At 44.6% G+C, this 24,611-nt stretch overlaps 1 protein-coding gene across 1 annotated transcript in view; it reads left to right on the top strand.

The window, feature by feature from the left end:
• The window catches only part of LOC122806106 (phosphatidylinositol 4,5-bisphosphate 3-kinase catalytic subunit alpha isoform-like), a 943,896-nt gene that overhangs the window by 522,889 nt on the left and 396,396 nt on the right, over positions 1 to 24,611 (top strand). The window contains exon 8 of the mRNA XM_044076344.1: positions 24,137 to 24,308. Within this exon, the coding sequence (XP_043932279.1) occupies positions 24,137 to 24,308 (172 nt within the window). The remainder of the gene's footprint in view (positions 1 to 24,136; positions 24,309 to 24,611) is intronic.

Below are 24,611 nucleotides of genomic sequence, written 5' to 3' on the forward strand. Positions count from 1 at the left end.
ATGCGGCTATGATGCACTGGAGGCTTCCTTTAGATCAGCCATGACGGGCACAGTTATCAGAAGGCATGCATGGCTAAAAGAGCAGGCCTTACCGGACCATGTCAAATCAAAACTATTAGATGCTCCCATGGACAAGGTCAATAAATATAGTTTCCCAAGGATACAGATTCCATTTCCACTCCTTACCAACCCTGAACGGCTGGCCAGACCTACCCCCACATCAGTGGGCAGAGACTCAAAAGCAAGTTCTTTGTTTTAAGCATCAGGGCTATTCAACCTGCTCCAGAAGAAGAATGGGGGCAAGGTTTCTACTCAAGACTTTTCCTGGTACCCAGAAAAGACAATTCCTGTCATCCTATCCTGGACCTGTCTATCCTAAACACATGTTTGGTAATCCCAACATTCAAGATGCTAAATCCTCATCAGCTGCTTCCCATGCTAGGCAAAGATGCCTGGCTGGCAACACTGGATTTAAAGGAAGTCTACCTGCACATCCCAATAAGGGAATCTTGCAGAAGATACCTACGTTTCTGAGCAGGCTACATGCGCTATCAGTTCTCTGCACTACCCTTTGGCTTATCTATTGCACCCAGGGTATTCACAAAGTGCCTAGCTCTAATCATTGCATTTTGCAGGCAAAGAAATTTTCAAATATGCCCATACCTGGATGATTGTCTAATTCAGGCAGAAAGCCAGGACATACTATTAAATCATCTGGCATTGTAAAGAAATTGCTAACTTCTCTGGGGTACACTGTAAATGAAAAGAAATCACATCTTGTACCCTGCCAACAAATTGTATTCCTGGGAGCAAGCTTGAATACAACTTACCAGATGGGCCTACCTCATGCCAGAGAAACAAGTTCATTTGACAGCCTACTTCAAACTACTGGCCACAAAGACCCAGCTATCTGCAAGGAAAATACTGCAAGCCCTGGGGTTCATGGCCTCCTGCATATGAGGAAACTACAATGGTATCTAAAAAGACTATGGTGTCAACATTCTCAGGATCTAGAATCAGTGATTCCTATCAGGGCTATATTAAATAAGTGAACGCTTATTCATCGACCCTATTTCAGCGAATGCTGAAAATGCCGAACACTCGGAACAACGATTTTTTTCACAGGGGAAAAAAAATGGCTGTTCCACCAAAAAAAAAAAAAAAGAGAGAGAGAGAGAGAGACTTAAAACAGTATTTAATGTGGGGGGGGGGCATCACCCCTCACACCCCTGATGTGGGAAGGCTGTGCCCACACCCCCTACTTAAATTTACCAACTCCAAGTGAAGGAAACGGCAAACTCCGGAAACTGGCCCAGCGATTTTTTTTCCCCTGTGAAAAAATTCGCTATTCCTGGTATTTGGCATTTTCAGCGTTCACTGAAATAGGGTCGATGAATCAGCGTTCACTTTTTTAAGTGTTCGCTGATTCAGTATAGACCCTTCCTATCATACCTTGTCTACAGATAGTTCCTTTGGTGGGCAGAAGCCCACCACCAAAACAAGGGACTGCCATTTACTCTACCCCCTGCTGCCCAAACCCTAACAACAAATGCATCAGACTGTGCATAGGGGGCTCACTTGGCAGGGCAGTGCATTCAGGGCAAATGGAATCCAAGTCAAATGCACCTTCATAGCAATCAAAAAGAAATGTTAGCTGTACAGAATGCCCTGACAGCCTTCAAGGATCACATTCTTCCAGGACAATTATTGGTAAAGATAGACAACACCACTGTTATGTGGTACATAAACAAGCAGGGGGTAACCCACTCATACCCTCTCTGCAGACTAGCCGTGGCTCTGTGGAACACAGCCTTGAGCTGCCAAGTGCACGTACAGGCTGAATTCCTGCCAGGAAAGCTAAATACATTGGCAGACCTAAGCAGAAGTCTCATGGACCCACACTAGTGGAAACTGGAACCGAAGATATTCAACATGTTGAGAAATGGATGGGGGAGCCCAGAGATAGACCTGTTTGCTTCCCCCCAGAGCTACTATTTGGACAAATTCTGTACAAGGACTCCCCACAAGTAAGCTTGGAAAGTGGATGCCATGTCCTTCACCTGGAAAAACCTATCAGTTTATGCCTTTCCCCCTCTGCCTCTCCTCTTCAAGGTACTACTAAAGATCAAACAGGATAAACCAAGGAAAATACTGATTGCACCAGACTGGCCTCGTCAACACTGGTACCCCCTCTTGTGCAGTGTGTCACTGCTGGCACCATGGCACCTGCCTCAGACCCCTGCTCTGCTGACTCAGTAGGGGAGCCAGATTCTGCACCCACAGCTTCAAACCCTGAACTTGGCAACCTGGATAATTACCTGATCTCTCCATTCCCATCCCTCAGTAAGCAAGTGATCTATGTCATTCTGGAGGCAAGGAGGCTGAAAAATGGATTCTGTCCTGGGGCCAAACTCATGGGATGGGCACAGCAGCACACAATTTACCTCAGATTCTTCAATACTTAACTGAGATGCTTCACAAGGGCCTTTCCTTTTCCTCCATCAAAATTCATGCCTCAGCCATTTCAGCTCATTACAATACAGAACCATCCCTATTCTCTCATCCACTGCTGAAGCAATTCCTCAGAGGGGCCAAAAACTTAAGACCACCCAGGAAAGCCCCTACTCCAGCCTGGGACCTTAACTTTGTATTGGAAAAGCTCACTCTACCTCCCTTCGAGCCAGCTGCAAATGCAGAGTTGAAATTCCTTTTTTGGAAAACAGCCTTCCTTCTAGCCATCACTTCAGCAAGAAGGGTGTCTGAATTACAGGCCCTTATGGCTGTGGAGCCTTTCATCATCTTTCATGCGTACAGGGTGTCCCTCAGGACCAATCCCTCCTTCATGCCCAAGGTGGTATCCAGTGTGGCCCTTAATCAGTCCATTCATTTGTCAACCTTCTTTTCTAATCCACAGAACAAAGGGGAACGAATACTGCACTCTGCGGACATGCATGGACAACTTAGATTTTACTTGGACAGGACTAAACATCTCAGGAAATCTGAACAGCTGCTGGTTGCATTTGCTGCAGGGGCAGAGAGAAGGCCATTTCAGAGCAAACCATTTCTGAGTGGATAGGCCATTGCATTCATTTTTGCTATAAGCACCATGGAAAATTTACCCCAAAGGGGATAAGAACAGATTCAATCGGGTCTGTATCTACCTCTACAGCCTTTCTTAGAGGTGTCCTTACCAGGGACATGCTAGAAGCTGCTACCTGGAGTTCTGTACATACCTTCACCAAGCATTACTACTTGCCAATTTTTTCTAAATCCAGAGCTGGCTCTGCCACTGCAGTCTTGCAGGGCCTTATAGCTGGTCCTAATGCTATCTAATTATGTCCTCCCATCCTTAGCTTTGGGAATCTACCCAAATGTGATGACTGCAGCAGTGAAACACGAAGAACATAGTACAGTTGTGTACACTTACCATAAATGTAGATGTTAGAGTGTATTCACTGCTGCAGTCCTGGTTACCCTCCCTACAGCCCCCTGACTTCTATTGACTATGCTTCTATTCTTGTTTACTATACTTAAAGCTTTTTGGTGTATTTGCTTTTTTTGTTGGAGGTGTAACCTTGTATATAATTGCTTCCCATTATGGGGGCACCTGACATCTAGGGCAAGAAAAACTGATGTAATGGCATCGGCTGCATGCTTTATACCCCTGACTACCTGATGTCATGGAAGATGAGAAACAGCAACCGACGCAGGACCCAAGACTTTGATAATCAGGCTGACTGAGGGCTACTGCAAGCAGATAACCCAAATGTGATGACTGTAACAGTGAATACACTCTAGCATCTACATTTATGGTAAGTGTACACAACTGTACTTTTTCTATACTTGCAACTATATTTATGCATTTTCCACATTTCTTGCCTTTTTAGCTGGTCTTTCACCTTATATTCTTTCTTTTGTTTTTTTTTTTGGCATATTCAGTTGCTGCCTGATTTTTATCTACTTGTGGTTTGATTTCCATTCCTGCTTGATGTTCATCGTGTTTCACTGTTGCAGTCATTACTCTTGGGTTATCCTGCTGGCAGGCGACCCACGGTCGGCCAGAATTCCAAAGTCTAGGTCCGGCATCGGTTGCTGTCTCCTCTTCCCTGATGTCAGTGCGCCGGGGGTATAAAAGATGCAGCCGACTCTATTTTCTTCAGTCTTTCTTGCCGCGCGGTGCCCGAAGCAAAAGCAGTTCGCAAGTGCCAGTCGGTCGACTCCTGGGATTTTCACAGACGAATTTCAGATCTGAAGTCTTCATTAAAGCTAAGTACCCTGTTGGGGAAACTTTTTTCTTGCTGCAGACCGATGTCAGAAAAAGTTAACAATTGTATTTCTTGTGGGAAGCAAATACGTCATAAGGATTATCACTCTTACTGTATTCCTTGCCTAGGCCCTGATCATAACGTTGCTAGCTGTTGAGTTTGATCTAGATTCAACAAACGCACTATTAAGCATCGGTTTGATTTTGCTTATTACTTTGTCCGAAAATTCAATTACATAATGCCATCGGAACAGCCGACGACCGGAGTTTCTAAAAAAATGCAAGGAAAAAAAGGACTGTCATTGGAGATCCAAAACCGGCGAGGCTTCCGCTAAGCCAGTTGCCGGTTCTCAGTGAAGCGCTTTCGCAGCACCTGACAACCCGCTACCTCAGAGCCACAGGCCGCTGACGACTCCCACGTGGAGCCAGCTAGGCCTCTGGATACTCAAGGTATTGGACACTTGGAAGTCTTTCTCTCAGATGGGTCCAGAGCCGCTGAGCAGGCATCGGCTTCTGAGGGTGTTTTCAGACCTACACAGTTATATGTAAAGCCTACTTCAGCTTCAAAAGCAAAGACTACAGCAGCTTTAAAGACAAAGAAACAAGTACAGCATTCTCCAGGACAGACTTCCATGCCTAAAAAACAGATGCTCAAAATGGCCGAAAACCTTATTACCTTGATCAGGGGTTCCCATCCCCCTCCTGACGGAAGGCCTAGGCAAGAGACAGACTATGACTCTTCAGATCAGGTTTCCATTTCCTCTGACTACTCTTCTGTACAGGAATACTCTCTTTCTCCCTATGAGGATTCTGATGCTGAAGAATCCATTCCTTCAGCCTCTTCTCCTGAGGATTTTTCTTTTGGGGAAACCCTGCATACCATGAGGGAGTACTTCCACTGGGAGAGCCAAGATTACTCAGAATCAAAGAAAAGGCTCAGAGATTTTCTTTTACTTCCTCAGCACAGGCCTCTTGCTATTCCCCCTGTGCTAGACATTGTAGATGATGTTTTTTCAGAGTCCGGTCTTTCTCCAGACTCCTTACCTCCAGCTCCTGTTAAACCAGACAGATATTACAGGGTTCCTGATTCTCATAAATTTCTTTATAAAAACCCTACTGCTGACCCAGAAACTATTTCTTGGGCTCCCAAGGGGGTTAAGGCCGCTACTGCTAAAAACCCTGTCCCTTCTGACAGGGATTCAAGGGCACTAGACAGATGGGGAAAAAAGGTTTACACTTCTGCTACTTTGGCTGTGAGGGCTTTAAATTGTCAATTTCATTTGATTAAATATCAGCAATACTTAATGTCACTGTTAAAACAGAAAATGTTGACTAATTCTGATTGTACAGAAAATAAGGAAATACAGGATTTATTGCATGCAACTGAACAAGTGGAAAAGCATACATTGCAATTGCAATGTGGTTTTGACTCTCTGGAGGCCTCCTGCAGGGCCGCAGTTACAGGTTCTGTCATTAGGAGGCATGCTTGGTTAAAGGAACAAAATCTGCCTGATCATGTTAAAGCAAAATTATTAGATGCTCCTTTACAGCATGATACTTTATTTGGTGTTAAAGCAGAGGAAATGGAGGACAAAGCGAAATCTATGCAAACAGTAAAGGATTTCTTACAGGTGCAGCCACCAAAATTTAGCAGGAACTGGCCTACAAAGAATTGGTCCTTTCCAATGTCGGACAGGCCACAAAGAGGCAGATACAGATGTCCCAGAGGCAGATCCCAGCCCTAGGGCTCATACAGGCCTAAACAGTGGGGCGCTTCTACCTCCGAAAGTGGAGAAGACAAAGCACAGCCATACAGGAAACAGTCCCAATGACTTGCTTCTACCAGCACCAAGCACTTATCTTCTTGCAGCCCCCTTAGGGGGAAAACTAGCACTTTTCTCTCAAAATTGACACATGATCACCCAGGACAAATGGGTATTGAATATAGTGTCCCAGGGCTACAGGTTCCACTTTCACACCCTGCCAAAGGCAAAAGGTATGCCAAACCTGCCACAAAATGGACAGAGGCACTAAAAACAAGTTTCAACCCTTATGCAAATGAGGGCCATTCAGCAAGTACCACAGCAAGAGCAGGGACAAGGATTTTACTCAAGAATTTTCTTGGTTCCCAGAAAGGACAAAACCTGGAGACCAATACTGGACCTGTTTTTTCTAAACACATTTCTGGACGTTCCAAAATTCAAAATGTTAACTCTGCAGCAACTTCTGCCTATGCTGGGCAAGAAGGCTTGGCTTGTAACTTTGGACTTAAGAGGCATACCTGCATATACCAATCAGGCAATCATGCAGAAGATACCTCAGATTCATAGCTGGCTCAATGCACTACCAATTCTCTGCACTGCCCTTTGTCTTATCTACTGCACCCAGGGTCTTCACAAAATGCCTGGCACCAGTAATTGCATTTTGCAGACAGAGGAATTCAAATTTATCCTTACTTGGACGACTGCCTTATACAAGCAGAGAACAAGGACACTCTACTAAAGCATCTGGCATTCGTAAAAAGATTATTAATTTGCCTAGGGTACACAGTAAATGAAAAGAAATCAAAACTAGTACCTCTCAAGAGATAATATTCCTGGGTGCAAGCTTAAGTACAACTGCCCAGATGGCTTATCTCATGCCAGACAAACAAAGGCAACTAACTTCTTACTTCAAAATGTTGGCAACAAAGACTCAGTTATCTGCAAAAATTCTGCAGGCTTTGGTCTTCATGGCATCCTGCATTCTGCTAATTCCATATACCAGACTGCATATGAGGAAACTTCAATGGTACCTAAAAAGTGTCTGGACTCAACATTGTCAAAGCCTGGAAGCATTAATTACCCTCATTCCTTGCCTGCAACAGGAGTTTCGATGGTGGGCTCATGCCTGTCACCTCAACAAGGGACAGCTATTCACTCTATCCACAACCAGGCAGTCAATAACAACAGATGCAACAGACTATGCCTGGGGAGCACACGTGGCAGGAAAATGTATTCAGGGCACATGGCCCACAAGCCAAATGCATCTATATATCAATCAAAAAGAGATGCTAGCTGTTCAGAATGCCCTGACAGCTTTCAAGGGTCTACTCCATCCAGGACAACTACTGATAAGGACGGACAATACTACAGTCATGTGGTACATAAACAAGCAGGGAGGCACACATTCCTACCCCCTCATTGACTTATCAAGTACACCTGCAAGCACAATTCGTGCCAGGAAAGAATAATACTCTGGCAGACGAACTAAGCAGAAACCTTACGGATCCCCACGAGTGGAAACTGGATCCACTAGTCTTCAGCATGATAATGGAATGGGGATGCCCAGACATAGATCTATTTGCCTCTCCTCACAACTGCCAACTACAGAAATTCTGCACAAGGACTTATCACAAGGAAGCATGGAAAGTGGATGCCCTGTCATTCAGCTGGAAAAGTCTAACAGTATATGCCTTTCCTCCTCTGCCTCTCCTCCCCAAGGTACTCCTAAAGGTCAGACAAGAGAAGCCAAGAATGATTTTGATTGTCCCAGACTGGCCACGCCAGCACTGGTACCCAATCCTAAAAAACGTTTCTCAAGGCCCAGCCTGGACACTGCCTCTAATTCCTCACTTACTGACCCAGCGAAACAATCAGATTATACACAGCCAACTCAGGACCCTAAATCTGGCAGCATGGCGGATAATGTAACCATTCAAAACGCACCTCTCTCTAAAGCAGTGATGGATGTTATTTTGGAGGCCAGGAGGCCCAGCACCAGAAAATCTTATGCAGACAAATGGAAAAGATTCTGTGCTTGGAACCAGGCACAAGAAATTGACACATCTGTACCAAATATTCCTCAGATTTTACAATACCTAACTGAGATGCTGGACAAAGGCCTATCCTTCTCATCAATTAAAATTCATGCCTCAGCCATTTCAGCTCATTACAATATGGAACCTCCTATTTTTTCCCATCCATTGCTAAGACAGTACCTCAGAGGGATCAAAAACATAAGACCTCAAGGAGAGCTCCAATACCTGCATGGGACCTCAATTATGTCTTGGAAAAACTCACACTGCCGCCTTTTGAGCCAGCCAATACAGCTGATATAAAGTTTTTATCTTGGAAAACAGCTCTGCTCCTAGCAGTAATCTCTGCAAGACGAGTTTGAGTTACAGGCACTCATGGCTGTAGAACCTTTCATCATTTTCCACCCAGACAGGGTTTCTCTAAGAATGAACCCAACATTTATGCCTAAGGTAGTGTCCAGTGTGGCCCTCAACCAAACCATTCATCTACCCACCTTTTATTCAAACCCACAGAATAAGGGTGAGAGACTTTTGCATTCCTTGGACATACACAGACAACTACGCTTCTACTTGGACAGAACTAAAGCTTTCAGAAAAACTGAGCAACTTTTAGTGGCATATGCTGCAGGATCTCAAGGAAAGCCCATCTCAAAACAGACCATTTCAAAATGGATAGGCCACTGCATTCATTTTTGGTACTCACAACATGGCAAGTCAGTGCTCAAGGCATTAGGCCTCATTCTACCAGGGCAGCAGCCTTTCTCATAGGAGTACCAGCCAAAGACATTTTAGAGGCTGCAACTTGGAGTTCAGTGCACACTTTTACAAAGCACTACCATTTACCTCTCTTCTCTAAATCCAGAGCAGACTTCGCCACTGCAGTTTTGCAAGGCCTTATAGCCTCTCCTAATCCTATATAGGCTCAGCCACCCAGCCTTAGCTTTGGGATTCAACCCAAGGGTAATGACTGCAACAGTGAAACACAATGAACGTAGTACAGTTGTGTACCTACCATAAATGTAGATGTTTGAGTGTATTCACTGTTGCAGTCCAGGTTACCCACCCTCGATCCCCCTTTTCTTTGCTGGGACTTACCTATACTTCTCTATCTTTTACAACCTATGTGGTGTATTTACTTGTAGATGAAGGAAATGTTTATTTTACTGCATGCATAATTATTGGCATAATATTTTTAGCCTATCTTGGGGGCACCTGACATCTGGGGCAAGAAAAACTGAAGAAAATGGTGTCGGCTGCATCTTTTATACCCCTGGTGCACTGACGTCAGGGAAGAGGCGACAGCAACTGACGCCGGACCTAGACTTTTGAATTCTGGCCGACCGCGGGTCGCCTGCCAGCAGGATAACCCAAGAGTAATGACTGCAACAGTGAATACACCCGAACATCTACATTTATGGTAGGTACACAACTGTACTATGCCTTTATGTTTCTGCTAGCCTAAGCAGGAAAGTCATCTTAGATTTAATCTCCTCACGTTTCAGTGGTATGCAAGTTCACACTGAAGTGTTCTCAGGTCATTATTACTATTTTTGTCTCCCCCTTGTACTTTTTTGGTCCACTTTGTGTAGGTCTTTTTCAATATAATCTAATGTAATTTCAACCTGGATGTTATAAGGATAGTTTATTACACATGCACACCCCCCTTTGTGGAGTCAAACTATTTTGCATAGGGTTTTTGTAAATATATTTATAGTCTATTAGCATTTGAGAGTAAGTGTTAGAATCTACATACAGTCTGTAAATTTGAATGCCTTTACTCCTAGCACATCTTGTGTATCTGTAAAATGGTTTCCCATTATACTCAATATCTTAATATAAATTTTCTTCAAAATTTTTTTATCTTGTCTCGCAGTGTCTGGCCAACTTATTTATTTCAATTTTGAAGTTAAAGTTTGACCTCTTTTCCATTTCTTATATTTTTGTCTGTTATCTCTATTAAGTATCTTGTTCTTAATGGAAATATATCCTCCAAAACCTTGTGAAGCCTACATGTTATGTTCATTTCCCTTTCAAAACTTGTGCCTTCCTTCTGCAGTTTTCCACTGAACACATTACCCCAATTAGTTTTACTTGAATATGGTGTGGTGGTAATTTTTTGTGCATTGGTTTAGATTTCAATTTGGCTGAATTATCTAGCAGTAATTTAATCTTTGACCCCATGATCACTGCACATCAGTTGTGGTAAAATTTTATAGTAATTTCCTCAGGAACACTCACAAGATCCAGTATGTTCTGTTCCCTGGTAGACTTTTTTTTCAGTCTGAAGCAATCGTTGTTACTGAACACACATTGTAAATAATTTGCATGCTAATGTTGAATTAGTATTATTTCAATCCTGTTTTTGGTAAATTTATGTTCCCAGCCACTATTATTGATGTCCTTCAAGGATGCATCTGCAGTCCTTACAAATGGGTTGTCCTGTCGTCAGGCAGCCCTTCGGTCGGCCGGATTCCAAAGTCTGGGTCTGGCTTCGGCTGGTGTCGCACTTCACCCGACGTCATAGCTGCAGTTATTCGGGTATAAAGGCATCAGCCGACGCCATTTTCCTCAGTCTTTCTTGCCGTGGCCAAGCAGAAGCTGTTCGCAAGTGCCGGTCGGTCAGAACCAGAGATTACTACTACCGAATACTACTTCGAAGACTTCTAAAAAGCTAAGTACCCCGTTGGGGACTCTTTCTTGCCTCAGCCGATGTCAGAAAAAGTGAATAACTGTTTAACTTGTGGGAAACAAATACCTCATAAAGATTTCCACTCTTACTGCTTACCTTGTTTAGGCCCAGACCACGACGTAGCAGCTTGTCTAGCCTGTGCTTCTTTTAACCGACGGACGCTTAGACGTCGGTCGGAATTTGCTGAGCAGTTTTTTGGCTCTGATTTTGCTTATATTATGCCGTCGGATCCTCCGACTTCACAAATAACCAAAAAATGCAGGGAAAAGGATCGACACTCGCGGTTTCGGCCGAAACCGCGGTTAAGCAAACCACGAGTGTCTCGGTTTCGGCTGAAACCGAGCAAGCGGTTCTTGCTCCAGCCGAAAACATGCCTTCTACCGAGGCCTCTTCTAACCTGGTGGAATCGGCCTCAGAAATCCAACCTGCAGTTGCGGTTTCTCAGGAATTATCTGACACTATTCCCTTGGATATTTCAACCCCTGCACGTGGAGCTGCTAGGCCTCCTGCAGCCATGTCCATTAAGGCCTTTGCCAGGGCTAAAGCAGCTAAAGCTTCAAAAACTGTGCCTGTTAAGCCCCCCTCTCACAGGCCCAGCTCCAGTTCCCATATGCTTTCTCTGGCAGAGGATCTCATTTCTTTAATCCGTGGATCCCAGCCTCATCCAGACAGGGCCTCTCATCCACCTCCAGAGAAGAGGCCTAGAACAGAGCCCCCAGAGCCAGTATCCACAGATGATTCCTCTGATGACTCAGAAAATACAGACCCTCCAGAGGCTCCTTACTCCCCTTACGAAGACTCTGATGCTGAAGAGTCCATCCCTTCTGCCTCTCTACCTGAGGAATTTTCCTTTGGGGAAACCTTGCATGCTATGAGGGAACAATTTCAGTGGCAGGGCCAAGATTTCTCAGACTCCAGGAAAAGGCTTAGAACCTTTTTACATTTGCCACAGCATAGGCCTTTGGCTATACCTCCAGTTCTTTCTGTTGTAGATGATGCATTTAATGATGCTTGCACTGCTCCTGATTCATTACCTCCGGCCCCTGTTAAGCCCAATAGGTTCTACAGGGTCCCGGACACTCATCTCCATTTATACAAGGCTCCTTTTGCAGATCCCGAGACTATCTCCCAGGGGCCTAAGGCTGTAGCAACTACATCTGCTAAAAACCCCCTCCCCTCTGAAAGGGAATCCAGGTCCTTAGAGAGATGGGGTAAAAAAGTTTACACTTCTGCTACTCTGTCAGTTAGGGCTTTGAACTGTCAATTTCATATGATTCAATATCAAGAATTTATGCTAGACCAGTTAACTAAAAAACTGTCCTCTGATGAATCTTTAGATAAGAAGTATGTTCTGGAAATGGTACATAACATGCAGCAAGTTAGTAACCATTCTTTAAAGTGTGGCTATGATGCACTGGAGGCTTCCTTTAGATCAGCCATGACTGGCACAGTTATCAGAAGGCATGCATGGTTGAAAGAGCAGGCCTTACCGGACCATGTCAAATCAAAGCTTTTAGATGCACCCATGGACAAGGTCAATTTATTTGGTTCTCCTGCACAGCAGGTACTGAAAAAGATGGAAGAGAAGGCGAAATCTGTACAAACTGTGAAAGATTTCTTACAGGTCCAACCTCCAAGGTTTAGCAGGAACTGGCCCTCCAAGAATTGGTCCTTTCCGGACTCCTCTAAAGCACAGAGAGGCAGGAATAGGCGTTCAAGAGGCAGAAACCAATCCAGGGGTGCCTACAGGGGTCGCCAGTGGCAGGGTAACAACCAGCGAGGCACAGACGCAGCCACCACCACTACAACAACACAATCACAGTGACTTGGCTCTGGCACTGCCTACCAGGGAACAACTGGAAGCACCCTTAGGCGGAAAGCTAGCCTTATTTTCAAAGAACTGGCATTGCATCACAAGGGAAAAGTGGATTTTGCAAACTATAGACCAAGGTTACAGGTTCCATTTCCATACTCTACCAGGAAAGAGGATGCCAAACCTACCACCTACTCAAAGGGCAGAAGCTCTAAAAGAAATATCTCAATTATTAAGAATGAGAGCTGTGGAAAAGGTACCATCTATGGAACAAGGAAAGGGATTTTACTCCAGACTCTTCCTGGTACCAAGAAAAGAGAGCAAATGGAGGCCTATTCTCGACCTGTCCGCTTTAAACACATTCCTCATTGTTCCAAAATTCAAAATGCTGACCCTACAGCAGCTTCTTCCCATGCTGGGCAAGGAGTCTTGGCTGGTAACTCTAGATCTCAAGGAGGCATACCTGCACGTCCCCATAAGACCAAATTGCAGAAGATACCTCAGATTTCTTGCAGGATCAGAGCATTATCAATTCTCAGCATTGCCTTTTGGCTTATCTACTGCGCCCAGAGTGTTCACGAAATGCCTGGCATCAGTAATTGCTCATTGCAGGCTTCAGGGAATCCAAATTTACCCCTACCTGGACGACTGCCTGATACAAGCGGACAACAAGAACAAGCTAACAGAAGACTTACAAAGAGTCATTTACCTGCTGCAAGCCCTGGGATATACAGTCAATATAAAAAAGTCAAGGCTGATTCCATCCCAAAGAATAGCCTTTCTGGGTGCAGAGCTGGACACATCAAAACAAATGGCATTCCTAACTGTAGAAAAGCAAGAGCAACTACCTCTCTACTTCTTGGCATTAACAAAGCAGAACCATCTAACAGCAAGAAAAGTACTGGAAGCCCTGGGCTTCATGGCATCCTGCATAATTCTGGTCCCTCATGCCAGACTGCATATGAGAAAGCTACAGTGGTATCTAAAGAATTTGTGGTCTCAACACAAGCACAGCCTAGAAACCAAAATTCCAATAATCCCATGCCTGAAGCAAGAGTTCCTATGGTGGGCTCAGGCCTGTCAATCAAACACAGGATTGCCCTTCTGCAACAGTCAACCAAGCCAAACCATCACGACGGACGCCTCAGACCTCGGTTGGGGGGCCCACATGCTGGACAAGTGCATACAAGGCTTATGGACTCAAGACCAGCTGCACCTGCACATAAATCTAAAGGAAATGCTGGCAGTAAAATTGGCAATCCAGTCATTCAGACCATTTCTCCAAGAAGGTCAGTTGATGATAAGGACAGACAACACCACAGTTATGTGGTACATCAACAAACAGGGAGGCACACATTCATACCCTCTATGCCGGCTGGCACTGGACCTATGGAATGTGGCTCTGAGCTACAACATTCAGTTACAAGCAATTTTTGTACCAGGAAAAGAAAACATTCTAGCAGACATATTAAGCAGGACTACCACGGATGCCCACAAATGGATGCTGCATCCGGACATCTTCAAGGCCATCACAAGAAAATGGGGACTACCACAAATAGACTTATTCGCATCCCCACTCAATCACCAGCTAAAGAAATTCTGCACAAGGACGTACCACCCACTTGCTTGGAAGGTGGACTCCCTATCTTTCAGTTGGAAAAACCTGACAGCATATGCATTCCCACCACTTCCTTTGATGCACAAGGTGCTATTGAAGATCAAAGAGGAACGTCCAAGGATCATTCTGATAGCTCCAGACTGGCCAAGGCAACAGTGGTACCCATTACTGAGGAGCATGTCTCGGGAACAAATATGGACACTACCCCTGATCCCATTGCTGTTAACACAGAACAACTACAACATCCTGCATCCAAACCTGAAAACTCTGCAGCTGACTGCCTGGAACATTACATAAGATCAATTAACCCAAAATTATCCCAAAGGGTTAAAGACATTATCCTTGAGGCTCGCAGACCTTCAACAAGAAAGAATTATGCAGCAAAATGGAAAAGATATCTCATTTGGAGTACTGCAAAGGGAAAAGATGTGTCACTGGTAAACATAGCCAACATCCTGGAGTACTTGGCAGAGCTCTTCCATACAGGCCTGTCCTATTCTTCCATCAAGATACATGCATCAGCTATTTCAGCAGAATACAGCTTGGATCCTCCTGTCTTCTCACATCCTCTGCTCAGGCAGTTTCTGAGAGGAATTAAAAATGTAAAACCTCCTAGGAAACCACCATTGCCAGCATGGGACTTGAACTTTGTGCTAGAAAAATTGACACTTCCTCCTTTCGAACCAGCAGCAACAGCAGAATTACAATACTTATCCTGGAAGACTGCTTTCCTGCTGGCAATCGCCTCAGCAAGAAGGGTTTCTGAACTACAGGCATTAATGGCAGTGCAACCCTTCCTGATCTTCCATCAAGATAGAGTGTCCATGAGAACAAATCCTACATTTATGCCTAAGGTGGTATCCAGAGTCTCTTTAAACCAGGCTATCCACCTACCTACATTCTTCCCCAACCCACAGAACAGGGGAGAAAGACTGTTGCATACCTTGGATGTGCATAGACAATTACGCTACTACCTGGACAGGACCAAGTGCAATAGAAAAACTGACCAGCTTCTGGTAGCATATGCAACAGGAAGAGAAGGAAAAGCAATTTCAAAACAGACAATCTCCAAGTGGATAGGAAATTGCATTAGATTTTGTTATTCCTACCATAGAAAGAAAACTCCAGAGAACATCAGGCCTCACTCCACAAGGGCTACAGCCACTACCACAGCTTTCTTACGAGGAGTGGCTACCAAGGACATTATAGAGGCTGCTACTTGGACCTCCGTGCATACATTTGCCAAGCATTATAATTTACCTTTATACTCTAGATCCCGAGCAGGTTTTGCCACTGCTGTTTTGCAAGGGATCCTAACTACACCATAATCTCTCTTTTTTCCTCCTCCCCTAGTTTGGCTATGGTATTCTACCCATTTGTTAGGACTGCAGATGCATCCTTGAAGGACATAGTACAGTTTTGTACCTACCATAAATGTAGATGTCCGATAGGAATGCATCTGCAGTCAGGATTACCCACCCGCCTTCCCCCTGTGGTACTCCTAGGGTATTTGCCATCTTTTAGCTAGCTTGGGGGGGATCTATTATGGTGTATTTGTTTGTATATATGTACATACATGCTTATTTTATGTGTTTGCTCTCTACTATTTGGAATCATTGGCATTTATCCAAATTTAGCCATCCAAGAGGGCACCTGGCATCTGGGGCAAGAAACACTGAGGAAAATGGCGTCGGCTGATGCCTTTATACCCGAATAACTGCAGCTATGACGTCGGGTGAAGTGCTACACCAGCTGAAGCCAGACCCAGACTTTGGAATCCGGCCGACCGAAGGGCTGCCTAACGACAGGACAACCCATTTGTAAGGACTGCAGATGCATTCCTATCGGACATCTACATTTATGGTAGGTACAAAACTGTACTTTGTCCTGTGTTTCATGCAAACAATGTATGAATTCCTATAGGTCATCGACACTTAGCTTTGGTGGTCTCTACACTCCAACAACTGTTATGTCTGTATGGGTTGTTTTTATTGTCACAGTTACATAATCTGCAGTATTGGTGTTACCATCAAACATAAAAATCACAAGTTTCATAACAATCTTTAATCCCTCTCGTAACACTTGTATCTGTTTTTCTGTTAGACTGTTTGTAGCTTTTAAAACAGTTATACCCTGACAGAACTGGTTTCCAGTCATTGCTCTTTAAGTATGTTTCCCAAATGGTAGCAACATCAGTTTTGTGGAAGCATAGCAAATTTTCCAATAAAAAATATAATTAATGCTCCTAGCATTAATAACCATGGCAGATGCATCAAATGTTGCTGTCTGTGAATAGTCAGGCTTCTGATCTGGCAAAAATCCTGTGTTGTTTTAGTCAAATAATGCAATATATCTGCTACAAAAATTCTCTTCTGTTGTTTTGACAAACGCATGCCTGTCTAAGTACAAACCTGTGTGTGCCCAAAACTAGGCTTGGATGTTCGACACATTTCCAGCTTTTAAAATGGGACATTTTTTTTCATGTAGGGGTGTACCAAAAGAGTCTTTTCATTCACATTGACCCAACTCTCCTTTTTATATGTGAGTTGCAAAATGCATGTCCTAACACCTGCACAAGCTGTTGCTGGAGATTTAAAGCCATTTACAGATTTGTAATCAGTTATGTAGATGATTTAAAGTGATGTGTAGCAGTGCTTACTTTAACTATTTTACTTGCAGCTATTGAATATGTTGGTGAAACATGCTAATGTGAAGTTGTTCAATCTCGCCGTTCATTCTTTACTGATGGGTTCGGAGCTGATCCCTCGGCTCCCATACGGCCAATTGCAAAGCTGGAGGTCTTCAAATAGCTTGAGGCTAAGTCCATATCCCATGATGCACCTATGAATTACCCCAGATCTAGTTTGCCACTGCAACAGATCGGAGGTTCTGAATTAGCTCGAGCCAGATAAGAAAATGCTTTCATTAAAATTACTATAAAAGTTTTTGATAGAATAGTTAGGTTTGTTTATAAAGCTCTTATAACTTTTAGAGTGCTGTTCCCTTCCAATTTACTATCTTTCATATATTTCTAGTTGGCCTCTTTTAGTCATAGTTGTAGTTCTTATAGGTGTGGTCTGTCTAGCCTTCGTGTTTTTATGTGAGGCATAGTACAGTAAACTTTTGTTTGTATAAATAAGCTTATTGCCTTTCCTTCTTTTAGCTTGCTGTGCTATTTAGTGACCTTTTGTCACATTTCTTAGTTGTGTGGTCTGTCTAGCCTTTTTGTATTTATAAGGCTTAAGTCGTTTATTGCTGTCTAATTTTACAGTGTGCTCTACTTATTTAGATAACATTGTTATTTCTCAGCAGCTGTCTTTGTTGGCATAGCCTGCTTTGTGTGATTTCACATATTGTGTGTGTGTTTTAGCCTGTTTTTATTAAGGCTTACCTATTATCCATTCTTTTGGGTGAAACTTTACTATTGTTTTTTGTGTGGTAGCGGTAAATATTTCTCTTTATTATGGCGGATCAAGACAAGCACCCCAAATCTGGGTTCAAAAAGTTCCCCAAGTGTGGCCAGAAAATGTCAGCTACAGACAAGCCATATCAACTGTGTTTATTGTCTAGGGGATCTGCATTTGCAAGTCAATTATGCCATTTGTCATTCCTTCTCCTCTAGGGCCCTGCAGGAAAGGAAGAGGAAACCGATTGATAGAGGCTTGTTGAAGCCTTTTGTTTTCAGGAAGCTTTGAGTGACCAGGATGGTTCCAGTCAGTCTTCAAAGTCTTCCAAGACTTGGGACTCAAAAAAAAAATCGAAGAAGTCATCGACTTCGGCTCCACTGATCTCGGAGCCGACAGTCTTTTCCTTTTGGAGCCGGTCCCCAGTCTTGGAACCAGTCTTCGAAGCTCCGAAGAGTCCTATTCTCCAATCGGTACCACCTTCGGTATGATCGTCTCTATCATCTATCAGCCTGTCAGATCTGGACTTAGATCATGTGGTACAGAAGCTGTTGGCACCGGCATTAGCCAAAATGTTATTGGCTTTGACCCATATGGCTTCAGAGCCAAATACCATTGCACCGACTATTACTATTCCTCCTCCAAGCCATGCTGGTCTTTCATAGCAGGAGGAGGCAGACCTGATGTTAGTGGAACCCTCAGAGCCAATGCCTGCTCCAGTGTCTTCGGCTCCATGTACTCGTCCTTGGTGCCTATCGAGGACTCTAGGAGCCGACACTCTCTGGTTGGGTCCGGGGAGGATAGTCGGACCAACTTGTCAGTTCCGACTTTGACTCTCAGGGCCTCGGCTCGGATGAGCTCAGCTCCTACCTTGGGCTCGGAGCCCACTGACCAGGTGCTGGGGTTGTCGATGGCTTCCTCGGATCCGTCAGCTCCCTCACATCAGAGCAGAGGTGCTTTCGATGCCATGAGGAGAGTCATGTCTCCCAGGACATCCTTGACCTCGGGTCTGCCCTCCTCCTCCCCAAAAGTGCCTGTTTCTGCATCACATGTCCTGACCAAGCATAGAGACCCAGAGCCTCAGGAAGCCCCAATGGGTAGCCCCTGCTCTTCCAAGACCCCACCAGAGGCCCCCACTGATGAGGTTCCCAGGAAGAGATTGTGCAAGAGGAAGCACCTAGACTCCCTGCAGGAGTCTCTCACATCGGATACTGACTTAGATGAGTCAGAAGGGTCCCCACAGTCCCCCTGTGAAGATATCTCATTCGGTGATATACTTCAGATCCTTAGGCAGATCCTTAGGCAGAGGGGTGACTGGCAGTCCAAAAGCCCTTCTGAGGATGAGTCTGTTCTCCTGAAGGCTTTCGGATCTCAGCCCTCCACCTCTTGGGTGACTCCACCCTTCGATAAGCTGATGCAGCTGGTCTCATGAAGGGTGTGGGAGTCTCCGGGTACTATAGAGCCTGCCCCCAGGAAGCCTAATACATTTATTTCAGCCCCAGTTGACAAAACATTTTTAACCAAAGGTGTTCCGGTTGATGCCATGGTGGTGGTGGCAGCCACCAAGAAGGAAATGTCTGCATCTTCCTTGTCTAGCCATCCTCCTAACAGAGACTCCGGGATTATGGATAGATATGGGAAGTGCATGTTCAGTTCAGCGACCTTTGCTCTCCGTGCGCTGAACTACTTAACCCATTTTACTAGGTTGCAAAGAGATCTCCTTAAGGAGTTGGGAGATGCTCTTCAGGGTACAGTAGCTGCAGCAGCTTCCGATAAAGTTACTGCCCAGCTTTCTACCCTAAATTCTATCGTCAACTCGTCCATGTGCCTCATATCTTATGCAGCTGATGGAATGAGTAGGGCAGCGGGTAGAGGAATTCTTGGATGCACTTGTGTTCCATCGTGGAGCCTTTCAAGTTTTCTTTCGTGAACACTCCCTTTGATGGCTTGTCCCTTTTCGGGCCTAAAGTGAAGGAAACCTTAACCAGGTGTGAACAGGATGGAAAGACTGTCTGCTGTCAGGGTCCATTTTTCCACCCCTACCCGACCATACCCTAAAGGTCAAAAGGGAGGAAAAATGTGGCTTCGAAAAGCCCGAGGAGCCTTTCAGGATACACGTGGTGAACCCCCCTCCAGGGGCAGAGGAGGGGGTAATAATGGAAGACTGCGCCCTCACGGCAGAGGGGGTTCGCAACACCAGGGTGACAGAGATCACTTCTCTGGGACACCCTACCAACACTCTTGAGAGGAGGCCTGACTGTCCTGCTCTGGAGGCTTATCTTTGTACCCAGATGCCTGGCGCAGTATAACAAAAGATAGCTGGGTACAAAGTATCATTTCCAGAGGATACTTCATTCCATTCGTCACACCCCCTCCAATCATAAGACGAATCCTGGATGTTCCACCCAGTTACAGGGAACAAGCAACAGTAGTGGTCCAAATGTTGCTAAGAAAGAGAGTCATCCAACCAGTCCCAGCAGACCAGACAGGATTCGGAACTTACTCAAGATTCTTTTTGGTTCCAAAGAAGACGGGGGACTGGAGACCCATATTGGACCTCAGCAGACTGAACCAGTATGTAAGAAATAGAAGTTTCTTATGGTCCTGCTTCAGTTTATACTTCCCTTCTTAGGGAAAGACAATTGGATGTGCTTCATAGATCTCAAGGATGCGTACTACCACATAAAAATGGCCAGACCATCCAGGGATCACCTGCACTTCCGGCTGGGAGCCAGTCACTATCAGTTTCGAGCCCTTCCCTTTGTTCTCACTACAGCCCCCAGAGTGTTCACCAAATGCATGGCAGTGGTCATGGCTCACCTGAGGCATCTAGGATTCCAGGTGTTTTCATACCTAGACTATTGGCTCCTTACCTCCACCACCAGTCATCAACTCATTCAGGCCAGGGAGTCCACTCTGTCTCTCAGCAATCACCTGGGAATTACAATCAACTCAGAAAAATCTACCTTGTCGCCATCGCAGCATATCTTTTTTATAGGGGCAGAATTGAACACCACTACCACCACTCTAAGGCTTCCAACAGAAAGAGTCTCTCTTCTTAATCAACACATCAGCATCCTGATATCAAAGGACAAAGCATCAGCATCGGAAGTTCTGAAAGTATTAGGCATGATGGCAGCAGCAATTCTAGCCATACCACTTGCTCATATGCACATGAGAATACTTCAGTGGCTGTTGTTCACTCAGTGGTCTTACCAAGAGCTCCCCATGAATCATGCCATAATGATCACAAATTCTTACAAAAAGGACCTTCAGTGGTGGTTGACCTCACTTCATGTCACAATAGGATGCCCATTTGGGCTACCCCCTCCAGCAACCACAGTGACCACGGATGCTTCCCTGATAAGATGGGGGGGGGGGCATTGTCAGGGAAAGACTGCCCAAGGCACATAGACTGATCAAGAGACACATCTGCATGTCAGTATCCTGGAGATGAGAGCAGTATGTTTGGTGTTGCAGTACTTTCAGGACTCTCTCCCTCTGGGTACGATTGCGATTCAGACAGACAACATGTCAGTGGTCTGGTACTTGAACAAACAAGGAGGAACCAGGTCTCACCCCCCTTTGTCGAGAAGCTCTCAGAGTTTGGCAGTGGGCTGTTTCCACTCAGCACTTTCTGTTGGCAACACACATCCCAGGGAGATCCAACGTGATAGCAGACAAACTGAGCAGGGCAATCTTGTTTCCCCATGAGTGGTCCCTCAAGAAAGAAATTGTGGACAGGATATCCCACAGGTGGGGCCAGCCTTGCTGCGACCTTTTTGCCTGTCACATAAACACAAAATTCAGAAGCTACTTTGCCCTTATTCCCCCTCTGGGAGAAGCCCCAAGGGATGCACTCGTGCACAATTGGCCTCCAGGTCTCCTGTATGCATTTCCATCAATCCTGTTGATACCCAAGGTTCTACAGAAAGCAAAATCCCTGGGAAGGACCATCATTCTTATAGCCCCTCATTAGCCTCATCAGATTTGGTTCCCCTTCCTTCGACTTCATCTTTTGGAGGACCCTTGGATCTTGGACCCAGTTCCAGAACTTCTGACACACCCGTCGGGGGACCTTCATCCTACTCTGCAGTCCCTGAAGCTGACAGCTTGGCTGCTCCAGTTCCCATCATAGCCAGGTTCCATAACCTTTCCAATGAGACAAAACAGATCCTTTTGTCCTTTCACAAATCTTCTACCAGAAAGCTATATCTTAGCAAATAGAAGACATTTTCTATATGGGCCTCAAAAAATAATATTGGTCCTTACCAAGCCCCTATGACTTCCATTTTAGAATTCTTGACTATGATTTTCAGCAAAGGAGCTGCAGCAGCAACAGTTCGGGTACAATTGGCTGCTATTTCTAATTTTCATCTTGGATTTGAAGGTTTGAATATCATGTCTCACAAGTTATCTAAAGCATTTCTCAAAGGGACTTTTCATATTAGACCCCCTGTGAAATCTCTCTATTCTCCATGGAATCTAAATTTTATGCTTTCACCTATAATTATCTCGCCATTTGAGCCAGCTTTATCTTGTGATCTCAAATTTTTGTCTTGAAAGACCATCTTTCTGGTAGCTATTATTTCTGCCCACCGAGTGTCAGAGCTTCAGGCTTTATCCATCAAGCCTCCCTATTTGATATTTCACTCTGACAGAATATCACTTAGAACAAATCCCTCATTCTTGCCCAGAGTTTGCACTGAAGCCAATCTCAACCAAGTTATTGATTTGCCAGTTCTCTTCCCCAATCATTCTAACAGTATATGCTGCACAAATTAAATCTTCACAGACAGCTCAGATTCTATTTGGATAGAACAAAAGATTTTAAGAAATCAGACCAGCTTTTTCTTTCATTTTCAGATTCCAGAAAGGGAGACCAGTGGCTAAAACAACTCTAAGTGGTTATCTGATTGTGTCACCTTTGCCTATTCAGCTGCCAATATACCTTTGCAACACAAGATTAAAGTTCACTCAACCAGAGCAGTTTCTACATAATCTGCTTTTTCTGCCAGACTTCCTATTGATAATATTTGTGCAGCAGCCACTTGGTCAAAACCTCATACTTTTATCACTCATTACAAAGTTGACAAAGCCTCCAGGGACAGGGCCTCCTTTGGATCCACGGTCCTGAGAAATATACTCCCGTGAGCCACCCTTGATTGATGGTGCTTGGGACGCTACCCATCAGTAAAGAATGAATGGCGAGATTGAACAACTTCACATAAAGAAGTTATGTACTTACCATAACGTTCCATGTGAGTTGCTCATCTTGCCTTCATTCTTATGTCCCTCCCTCCTACCCCCTCCTGGGCTGATAGATGACCGAGATGCTGGTTCCATCCTGGTTACTCAAACCTTCTCTTCCTTTTCTCAAGGAATGTAAGAATGACATATGGTATTAGTATACGCAGCAAACAAGATCTGAGGTAATTCACAGGTGCATCACAGGTGCATCATGGGATAGGGACTTGGCCTTGAGCTATTTGAAGACCTCGCGCTTTGCAATTGACCATATCGGAGTTGAGGGATCGGCTCTGAACCCATCAGTAAAGAATGAAGGCGAAATGAACAAATAACATGGAACGTTATGGTAAGAAGATAACTTCTTTTTATAGCATGTTGGGGAGGGATCTCTCCTTAGAAAAGCAGCTTTCATTTTGCTCCTTAAAGGTACTGTAAATGGCACTTATAACATATTCCACTGTACTTTTTGGACTAAGGCTGGGAGTCAGAAGGATGAAGCTATGGGTATGTTACAGGTGACCTAAATGTTGATAGTGGCTTGGGCTTCAGTAGGGGCTAGTGAGAGAGGATGGGAATGAGCAGCCATTGCTGGTTTGCCAGTCCTAGGAGGAGAGAGATAGCTGTGGTTCATCACAAAATGGATTTCTAGTGGGTGCATTAAGTGTTTCATATCTTGGAGCTTGAGCCTATAGAGCCAGCCCTACTAAATGCAATCTCACAGTACACTGAGAGGAATTCACTGTGTGGGAGCATGCTTCTCTTGGAGGGCAGCACATAGTAGAGCCTGAAAGAGCCACCACAGGGGAGTGGTCTCCCTGGAGGACCAGCCAGTTGCCTTACTGCCTGCTTACCTGACTCCCATCACAGCGCAGATATGCTGATTGTGATTACTGCTCAGGACTGAAATGGCTGTAGGGCTCTTGCCTGGCTGCTGCTGTTGTGGAATTGTTTAGCTTATTGTTTGCAAATAGAGGAGCCATCCCGCTCAGTCGCACTGGGGGATTTAAAATAAAAAGGTGAGATTCTGTCAATAGTAAGCTTTCATCTCCTGATATGAGGTTGGCTGCAACTGTGAAAGATGAGATATGCCTTTCAGAGTGACAGATTCAGTCAGAGTGCTTCACTGACAGTAAACTGAAACTGTGCTGAAAACTGTGAAGGCAAGACATTTTGGTCTGACTGCATCACACAACTGTATTTTTATGGTGTTCTACTGTGTGCCACATCACTACAGATGTTTTGCTGTAACCATCAGTTGCACTGGATGTTGTAGTTCTTAAGATGTGATCTGCTTTCTTGTAGGTCTGAAATGCACAGCAAGACTGTGAGTCAGCGCTTTGGCCTGATGCTGGAAGCCTTCTGCAGGGGCTGTGGGATGTATCTGAAGCATCTAAACAGGCAGGTGGAAGCCATGGATAAACTAATCAACTTAACTGATAGTCTCAAGCAGGAGAAGAAGGATGAGACTCAGAAGGTGAGCCAAGAAAGAAAGTGCCTGCTTGTTTATTTCCTTTATTTTGCATGGTTGTTTTGCGTTTGTTTATTTGCAGTCGTCTATCTTTGATTTACTGATCAGGATTGCTGTGACAGGGCTGTCTGATTACTCTTTTCATATTATTAGAAGAACATTATCTCTGAATTACAGTACGGTGATGGGGAACAGTCATGACCTACATGCAGGTTGTGGGTACGAGTACATTGACTACCAGATTTGTATTACTGGTTCTTGCATGTATACCCCAGTTTCCAGGTAATGAAATTGGTGAGCTGCATAATA

Source organism: Protopterus annectens, chromosome 7.part0 (genome assembly GCF_019279795.1).
Source record: "Protopterus annectens isolate FY-2018-M chromosome 7.part0, PAN1.0, whole genome shotgun sequence".
Lineage (NCBI taxonomy): Eukaryota > Metazoa > Chordata > Ceratodontiformes > Protopteridae > Protopterus > Protopterus annectens.